General features: G+C 49.0%; 1 protein-coding gene across 1 annotated transcript; it reads right to left on the bottom strand.

The window, feature by feature from the left end:
• Positions 1-1,216: 1,216 nt before the first annotated feature.
• Positions 1,217-8,585, bottom strand: LOC140681941 (serine/threonine-protein kinase PAK 3-like). The gene is made up of 7 exons (XM_072922666.1): positions 8,472-8,585; positions 7,596-7,708; positions 6,867-6,984; positions 5,923-6,022; positions 5,284-5,480; positions 2,758-2,895; positions 1,217-1,396 (listed from the first exon to the last, which is right to left on the bottom strand). Exons 2-7 carry the CDS (start codon positions 7,643-7,645, stop codon positions 1,310-1,312), a joined length of 690 nt encoding a protein of 229 aa, XP_072778767.1. The 5' UTR covers positions 7,646-7,708; positions 8,472-8,585; the 3' UTR covers positions 1,217-1,309.
• Positions 8,586-9,442: the final 857 nt, after the last annotated feature.

The following is a 9,442-nucleotide window of genomic DNA, read 5'->3' on the forward strand; positions in this document are numbered from 1 at the left end:
ACGGTTCTCTTTTGCTTTAATGACTTTGTCTCCATTTAATTGTACCTAAGAGTTTATTTCTAACACCTCCCTCCCAGCAGCTCCGAGCTGCAGCGTGGCACAGCGCTTGCTGTGTGCCAGAGAGCACGAAGCAGGCTGGCCTGCTGGCCCTGAATATTTCTGCAAAGCACTCTGCAGGTCACAGCTTTGCTGTGGCTCAGTGCAGAAGTGCAGGCGCTGCCTCCCAGAGCTGTGTGAGGCACTGGCTCCTGCAGCCGGGAGCTGACAAGCTGTCCCTGCCTCCCGCTGGCCCATGGTCCCCTGGCACAAGCGCCGTGCCTGAAGGACGCTGCCCTGTGCTCCAGCCTGCCGAGCAGCCCGGCTCCTGCCCCGGTGCCCAGAGTGCTGCACACACTGCTGACCTTTGCCAGGAGTCGCAGGGCAGCCGGCACAAGAGTGGGAATGCTGAGCCAGGCCACCGGCCCTCAGCTGCCCTTGGCCTTTCTCTCCTCGGGGCAGACTCCAGAGGGCCAATGCCTCCAGGCTGGGCTGTGCCCAGCAGGGCTCCGCTTCCCCTCGGGAGCAGCCGGCTGCGCTTGGCCTCTGAGAGCGGAGGATGCGCCCGCTGCCAGCAAGAGGCACGCAGGGCCAGGCTGTGCCTCCTGCAGCTACAAGGGCCTCCTTGCAGCCTGCCCCTGCCCAGGCTCAGGCTGCTCCGGGCTCTGCCAGGGCTCTGCTGCGGCTCCACGCCGGGCAAGGCGGGGCCCGCTCTCACCTCACACTCGCTGACAGCTCTGCACCGCAGGAGACCTTTCAGAGCACCTCTCTGATCTTTCTGCTTTCTCTGCTGAGCAAGGCTCTCCTCCGGCCAAAGATATTGCCCTTCGCGATACAAATCCAAGTGGCAGGCACCCAAATGCTCTCGAGTCACAGCTGAAGGCCTGCATCTGCACAGGATGTTTTGGCTGCCCCATTTCCCTTTGTTTTTTCCTGCAAATGCCATTGCCCTTTCTGCCTCAACTAGAAATACTACAGCTGGCCAAAAGCTGCCTAGTGGGCCATATTCCAAAGACAGTGTGGTCTGGAGAGGATGAATGGACAAGATCCTTCCCCCACTTAAAAACCATACAAAAGAAGCCATAAGTGTGACTTAACACCCATAAAAAACAACTGGTAATTCAAAAGGAAATGTTGAGTTTTCTGTAGGGGTCAGAAGGAGGGCAGTCTTCCAAGTGAGTTGATGTTTCAGAAACTTTATTTAATGAAAATCCTCGTCTACAATCCTATAATCCTCGAAATTGGTTTTGGCGATGACATCTTGACTTGATTGTTACATTCTTCTCTTCTCCATCCACTTCAGGACAGTGATGAGTGGTGCCAGGATGGACACTGGTTTGGCTGATGTTACAAATGGATGCTGTCCAAAGGAAAAAAAAAACAACAAAGACCAGTGAACCATGACCTTCCAAGCTCAGTGCCTCACATACTCCATCAGGATGCCTCTAGTTCCTAGAAAGACCCAGAAAGTAAAACAATGGGACCATCTGCTCCTTAATTGTCATGTGCAGGACCTTGCCATCACAGGCAAACCTGGCCCAGAATCCCACTCTTCCATTTATTCTGGTTTCTCCATCTTGCCAGGATTTTTGCCCTGCTAGTGCTCTAGAAATGGTGCTTTCTGTCCCTGGGGTTTCTTCCTTTCAGGAAATTCCAATGACTCCCCTAGGTCCCTGTCTTGGAATGACAAGCACCGTGCTAATTTCCACAGGCACACAAAGCAGTGTCTGCCTTTCCATGCCCTGCCCCTCCTGTGTGGGATGGCACCTTCCTCCCCAGCAGGGCCAGTCCAGCGGCGATGGGTCCTGCAGTTCCCTCTCTGCCACACAACCTGGCAGTCAGCCTGGGCCAGTTCCCCTCTGCCTGAGCGTGCCAGGCAGCAGATGGGGCTGGGACAAGTCCCTCTCAGCTGTCCCTGTTTGTGTGCCAGAAACCTCTAAGGGTGGGGTGGGGGGCACAAACCACGGCCCCTCAGAGGCTCACAGTGAGTCCCTCACAGCCCCTCCTGCCCACAGCCAAATCTCTCCAGACTGCTCTGCCAGGACTGGCAGCCTTGGGTTCCTCCACCACTATTTCATGTCTCTCTACCCTGCATTGCTGTACTTCAGTTCTTTTGCCATTAGATAAAACTGAACATCCCACCAAATCAGGGCAACAGAAACAGCCAGAAAACAGAGCACCTGTCCTCTCAGGAAATGCGGAGAGAGGTGGAGTTATTCACTTTTGTGAAGAACAGGCCCCAGGGAGACTTTATTGCTGCTTTCCAAGATTTCAGAGTGGTTTTGAAGAAAGTGGGGGACACCTTTTTTAACAGGGCCAGTTACAAGAGAGTGTGGGCAAATAATTTTAAAGACATGGGGATCTAATCAGAGTAGGTCTAAGGAAGACCTTCTTTTCTCGGGGCATGGTGCCACCCTGGCACAGGTTGTCCCAAGAGCTTGTAGGTGCCCCCATCCCTGGAATCATTCCAGGTCAGGTGGGACAGGACTCTGAGCAGCCTGATCTCTTTAAAGATGTCCCTGCTCATTGCAGGTTACTTGGACCAGAGGACTTTCCAGAGCCCTGCCAGCCCAGCCCAGTCTAGGATTCCTCACTGTTTTCATTTGAACATCACCAAGAGTGGAGGTGAGGAGGAAGGGGGCTCATCTGATGCCTCGGACCTCGGTGGAGGAGGAGCCCATCCCTCAGACACTGTTTCACCTCAGCCCCTTGGCATTTTACCTGCAGGAGCCTCTTGGCAGACCAGCGCTGCTCTTCGTCTGTCTGCAGGCAGCAGCTCAGAAAGTCACACAGGTGAGGCGAGAATCGGTTGGGCTTCCGCAGCTGTGGTCTCTCTCCTCTGGCTATTGGGAGTTCAGCCTGCAGGAAAAGGAAACACGAGGCTCCACCTGCTTCTTTCCCATCTGTAACTGCTCTCCCAGAACCCACTGTTTAAGCTCCACTCTGCAGAGCAGTTTCTGGTAAGATGGAGATGGTAAAGGAAAGATGACTTTCCTTTACCAACAAAAAACCACGGCTTTTCCAACATCCCGCTGATCTTGCCTTGGCAGTCAATTTCATTGACTGACCCAGTTAGTGGGAGCTACATCAACAAAGCTTCTTTCCTTCTTGGAGGATTCACACCACCTTGACAGGCTTTTCAGAAGATGGACTCTGCTACACTAACGCTATTATTTCCAAGGATTAGTACATGAAAGGCATCTCTGCAGTGCTTGTTGGTCCCTTAAGCACAGTGGTCATAAACCAAAACTCATTGAGCTTCTTGTCCTCTTCCAGAAAACAGAGGTGCATGGGAGGCAAGAATGGAGATCCACCAGGTATTCCTCAGGGTGAGGAAACAAACATTTGGAATCTCATATTCAACACAGACCCTTTAAGACACCTGCACAAATGTATTGGGATGAAAATGCCGGCTTAGGCACACAGGAGCCACCTGCAGCTCTGTCTCTCAGCTGCAAGTTTCAGCCTCTTTATGTGGCAAAAGGAAACCTTTCCAAGTTCAAATCAGAAGAAGAAGCACCATCCCGATGGTCACCCTCTGCTCATTTGTATACTCAAGTCAATGCATTAATGGCGTCCCCATCGCAAAAAATGTCTGTAAGAAGTGGGAGGTTTTGACAGGCTCTCCGTGACACCAGGCTGCAGCCTGGTCTCCAGAAAAATGCTCATCACAATAGTAACAGCTCTGTGCTGGTGGCACTGAACTAGATGGTGACCAAAAAGACTTCGTTATTATCCTCTTCAACCCAGAGGAAAATTTCTAAGCCCAAAACAGCAAGCACACTCCCCTGGAGTATAAATAATTATGGCAGCTTTCTTTCCTTTTCCCACACCCCCAGAGGTCACAAAGGGGGCTTTATCCTGTCTCTCTGCAACTGAGCTCAGCCACTGGACATGGTGGGGAGCTGGAGTCCTCACTGCCCTTAGCACTGTGCAAGCCAGGGATGGCCCTGCTCCTATGGGAAAGGAACACAGCACCAGCATCAACCGCCCACGTTGAATCCCAGCCCCAGGCACCAGGCTGCAAGCTCATCAACTTTTTAAAAGACCCAGAAACAGCCAAGGGTTTAGTGTAACTTATCCAGGCCACCCACACACATGACTGAGCAATGTACAGATTATTTGAAAGCCTGAAAGTTTTGAAGACCCACAGGACTTGGAAAAGATGCTACAGTGTGGAGGAAAATCAATGTGCTGTGGTTAAAAAAAGAAAAAGAAAGCAAAACTGTTGGGGAAGATGAAACCGGAAAACCTTTACAAATATGTATGCCTGGCAAAAGATTTTGAGAATATGGAAACTGTAAGCAAGATTGAAATGAAAAGTAAGCTTTGAGATAGTTACTAGCCTTAGTTACTGAACAACTGGAAAACAATGGTATGGCCAGCTGAAGGTAATCCCCTTTTGATTAAACAACACCCTCTGCTGGCAGACAGGTCCAAGGGTCAGAGCAGACCCTACTAGCTTGGCAGAAGGGGTCCAAAGAGTAGTTTTTAGGGTTTAAAATGTAACACAGTATGGTAATGTAATGATTCTTATAGGCTGTAGCTAAATACTCTAGTATTTGTATCTTGGACTAGATTGGTTAGTGAAAATTTGAACATTCTGCACAGAAGAAGATTTATTGTCTTGTAACAGGAACTTCCTCACTCTTTCGGGTCTCTCTTTTGGGCTCCCCTTTCGGGCCTGCTCCGAGTTGTGGCTGGCAGCTCCAAGCAGGGCCCTGCATCCACACCCTTTGCAATAAACCGAAAGTTCCAAGACCTGGCTTCAAAGATCTCTCGTCTCCATCCATCCCGACCGTCCTACCCACTGTCACTCCTACACAAAACTACTTGGGCATTGCTTTGGTGGTTGTGTCTTTTTTTCTTTTTCTTTTTCATTTTCTTTTCTTTTCCGATAAAATTGAAACTGGGAAGGTGTAACGTCAATTTCTTAGGATATTTATCACATGTCTAACCTCTCCACTGAAAAATTCTTGCCCTTCAGAGACAGAGCACCAACGGAGTTCAAAAAGCAAATGAGAAATGTCAGGCAGGTTGCAGGCCAAAATGCCAGGTTTCTGAACTGCTACTTCCCTTCTGATGCAACTGAATTTACAGCAGATGCTGATGTGCTGCAGGGACATGTTTAGAAGGGGACCTTGGTGGAAGTGGTGCCAGCAGATGGCAATGGGATTTGTCCAATGGCACACAGGACATGGGACAGGTGAGAAAGATAAGTGGGATCAGGGAGTATTTGCACCTTACCGAAACAGGAGTTTCATTCCTGTGAGGAACTTCTCCTTCCACCATTTCGATGCCCACGATTCCAAAAGACCATATGTCCACTTTGGGGCCATATGGTTGACCTGTCAGCACTTCAGGTGCCATCCAGCCAGAAGTGCCGGCCACTGAGCTCCGTCTACGCTGCTCAGGGGTGAGCTGAGCAAAGAGGCCAAAGTCAGCTGTGGACAAATAAACATACCATGAAAGCCAGGTCAAGTTAGGAAATCAAGCAAAAGAATTCCCCACTCTCAGTCTATGTGTTGTTGAATCTCCTGAAGAACTGTCCACACTCAGTTTCCTTGGGGCTTTAGCCAAGGAAGTATGGAATTGGCCACTTCCAAAAAAATCACAGTTTTTTAACGCTGTTCACAGCAGTGGCCTTTATTCCCCTGAAGCTTTAGATTGTAGCTCCCTCCCTCTGGAAGAGACACAAACACACCAACGCCACTCTTGACTTCTCCTGGTTCCTTATACCTCTGTGCACGTTGCAACCGTGCCTTCAGCTCACAGCGGTGGGGCCCTGCACTGCCACCAGCACCATTTCTGGGGAGTTGGCAGCCACTCAAAGCAGCCCCTCACCCCACATCCCTGAACGCTGCACCTGACCAGGAATATACTGACCCAGCTTGACAGAGCCGTCGGTTCTGAGAAGGATGTTGTCACTCTTCACATCTCGGTAGATCACGTGGTTCCAGTGAAGAAAATCCAATCCTTGCAGGCACTGAGAGAGGAAACAGAAGCAGGAGGGCAAAAATTAGTGATTTCATCACACAAGAAAGGAAACAGAGTCTCTAAAAGATCCCCTCTGCATGGGAATGGCGAGTAATGGCAGAACACAGTGCCATTGAGAGGAAGAGTTGCTGCTCCAACACTTGCAGAGCAGGACTTTTCTAAGGAAAGGCATGTCAGCTTTTGAAAGAGCAACAGCACCTGCTGTTGTAGACTGTCCCCTGCAAACCAGCCAGGATGACTGCTGCTGCAGTGGATGTGCTTTCTCCATGCAGAGGGCAAAGGAGGGGTTTGGCCAAGAAAGAAAAAAGTCCCTCTCTTTGGTGTGAAGCGGGTCACTTTTGGGTGGGAGGCTGCATGACGAGAGTTTTGTTGCTGGCCTCAGCACAGACTTGAAGTATCACATCAGTCACCTTCCTGAAGCAAAGAGCATTTTGGCTGCACTACTGTCCTTTTCAGTTGAGGACTGTGAGAAATGAGTCTCTGTTTTTTCTCAGCTGATCATTTCAAATCCAGCCACCAGCACCTTTGCTTTTACAGGCAAGGAATGCAGCGCAGACAGGCTCAAGATACAAGTTTAGGGAGGCAAGGTGGAGAAGAGCAAATACAAATACAGGAGGCAGAGTGAGAATACAACAGCAGGAGATAAGAGTACAAGAACTGAATACAGTGAGTGCAGGAGCACTGGCAGGCAGTTCCCTTGAGATACTTTTACTTGCCCATAGCATACCAGCACTAGGAAAACAAAGTTTATACATGAAACCTCTCCTGTTCTGAGCCTCTGTTTCCCAGACAATCCTGCCCAAGCCCTCGGAAGCACAGGTGGGCTTGCTGACCTCCCGACTGATGGCTGCTATCTCGTCTTCAGACAGGTAGGTCTTGCTGATGACATCGCTCAGAGTGCCTCCATCCATGAACTCCATAACCAGCCAGAATTGATTATCCACAAGGTAGCTGAAAGAAGGAAACAAGAGCATGGAGGTAAACATGCATGGTTAGTTTATTTTCTTGGTTCTTATTTCCAAGTCCCTGTGTGACAAGGACAGAAGAAAAGGAACAGACATTCCCTCTAGGCTGTGCATTGTTTGAAACCTGTCTCAAGAAGAAAGGCACAGCTTTGGAAAAGGAGATGTCTTAAATAGCCAGCAAGTAAAAACTGCAGTTTAGGAACAGATAAAAAACTTGTCACACTGCGTGTTTCTGGAAATAACCACCTAGTCTTCCTGGCATGCAAAGCAATGGAAAAGAGGGGACACAATCCAAGGAAAATCCATGTTAGTTTACCCAGACGTAAGAGGACTGTTGAAAAAAGTCAAGTCCCAAAATAATGTGGTGGCTGTGAACTTACAGGCTATTAATTTAATTAGATATGACTGATGCAGGTTTTTGAATAATTTTCAAACTATGTGTGCCAGGGAATACTCCTGCAGACAAGATGCATTCTCTTCCCATCCACTGGAGATGAGCAGAGCAGTAATAATTAACCAATAATTACAGCTCTGTTTTGTGCCAGTGAACAATCTTGCATGTTTGCAATATGTAAACAAATATTTACAACAACTCACCTGCCTAAATAGTTGACCACGTTGGGATTCTTATTTATCTTCACAGTCATGAGTTCATAGACTTTTAGTTCCTTCTTCCTCGGTCCTTGGAGATTTATTTTCTTTATGGCCACCTAAAATGACATTGAAAATCAGTAACTTGAGAAGTTGGTGGCACGAGACCACAAGGCACATGGAGCAAATGATTTTGCAATGACACAGCCAAGCTGTGCCAAACTGCATTCTGATTAGGCATTGCAGCAATTAGGAACTGACATTGCAACAGCCCATTGCTCCACTCCCTTGGGGGCCAGTTACAGGACACATGGCCACTGAGGTTTTGATGTGTCCACTTGGTAACAGTGGTGTCTCACCCACAAACCTCTGAGCCCACTCCCTGCTGCTTTGTATGGGATTCAGAAGTAATCCATGCCTTAATACTCTGTGGCTACATCCTGGGCTAGGGGCAGGGCTTAGGGTTTCTAGGGACGCCTTGCAGATCTCTCCCTATGTGCAGTTCCCAAGTGCAGCACTGCAGGTGTCTGAGGAACTACCAGTAACTCTCAGATGCATTTTCTGGCAACCAGAAGTGAGAATTCAGGACTCTGAAGCTGTCGCCCCAAAGAGCAGTGAGATGCTCTAAGGCACCACCTTTGTTTTAGCAATTGAGAGCGAGTGAGCACATCCTTCTCTGAAATGAACTGCTGCCCTGCGTGCCTTCCTTCTGGCAGCTGAGAAGGACAAAGACTGTCCCCAATGTATTTTGCAGGCTGGTACCAGTCTGTGTTTCTTTTGCCTCTTCAGCACAGCTCTACCCAAAGCTCTGGCCACAGCTGCTCACACCAGAGGGGAAAGCCCTTGAGTGCAGCAGAGATTGCGGGGGCTGTTGACATTTACCTCTACTCCTGTGGCTTTGTTGATTGCTCTAACCACAAATCCAAAAGTCCTAGAAACAAAAAAGCAGCAAAAAAATGAGAAGCCATTTAGCTCTTGCAGTGAAAGCCAGCCCACACAGGAGATCTCTGCTGCAAATGCCTAAGACCTGCAGGATGCAGGCGGGCTCTGCCAGAAGGCAGATGATGCATTTTCCTCTCAAGTGCATGGGCACTGGGCCTGTCCCTGAAGTGCTGCCATCTACTGCCTCAGCTCCTAAAGAGAGCTCCTTCTTTCATCTCAGGTCTCATGTTCTAAATTGCGCAGTTTTCATAGTTTTCATCCTGACCATGGAGAATTTCCTTCAGCAAACTCTTGGAAAGAAATGTTCCTGAGAACTGTTATCTGACAGCTATCAGGGAGTAGGTTGCACTTTCAGGCAAGCAAGTTTTTTCCCCTTTTATTAGTGTGGCTATATGATTTGGAGAGATAGAAAAATGCTAAGGAAATTAACACAGAGCAGTCCCACACTTGAGAGACAAGGAGATCTTTCCAGGTCCTGTTCCTTGCTGCAGGCAAGAGACCTTGGCAGCATGAAGATGTCTCTGACAATACCTTCAGGGCACACTCACAAATTCTGAGCAGCACTGAGAGATGGGACAATCTATCCCCAGTGTCTGAATATGGCAATAGATGTCTGTTTGCAGCTGGCCTGACTTCACACTGCATAGATATTCCACCAGAAGAACACCTGGCCCATGGTTATGGAGAAGTAACTGTGGTTGGACTCACCCGCTGCCAATATATTCCAGTTCAGAATATTTCCCCATGGGGTTTTCCATGTTCACTATTTTCCCTGAGGGAAACAAAATGCAAGATGCTCACTTTAAAGCAAAGATCCCAGCTTCCAGAAGATGCAAAAGGCAGCCCCAGAGCCTGAAGCTTTGAACTCTTTGTGGTCGCCTGCGTAACAACAGCAAGCAGGCCGACAGCTC

The sequence above is a fragment of the Taeniopygia guttata genome, chromosome Z, assembly GCF_048771995.1.
Source record: "Taeniopygia guttata chromosome Z, bTaeGut7.mat, whole genome shotgun sequence".
Classification (NCBI taxonomy): Eukaryota; Metazoa; Chordata; class Aves; order Passeriformes; family Estrildidae; genus Taeniopygia; species Taeniopygia guttata.

Excerpts from the sequence above, each read along its gene's own strand:
- LOC140681941 (XM_072922666.1), bottom strand. The coding sequence starts at position 7,645 with ATGACTGTGAAGATAAATAAGAATCCCAACGTGGTCAACTATTTAGGC. Across the intron at positions 2,896-5,283 it reads GGAATGAAACTCCTGTTTCG|GCTGAACTCCCAATAGCCAG; the intron begins GTAAGGTGCAAA and ends CTTTTCCTGCAG. Across the intron at positions 1,397-2,757 it reads CTGCCAAGAGGCTCCTGCAG|CATCCATTTGTAACATCAGC; the intron begins GTAAAATGCCAA and ends TCCTTTGGACAG.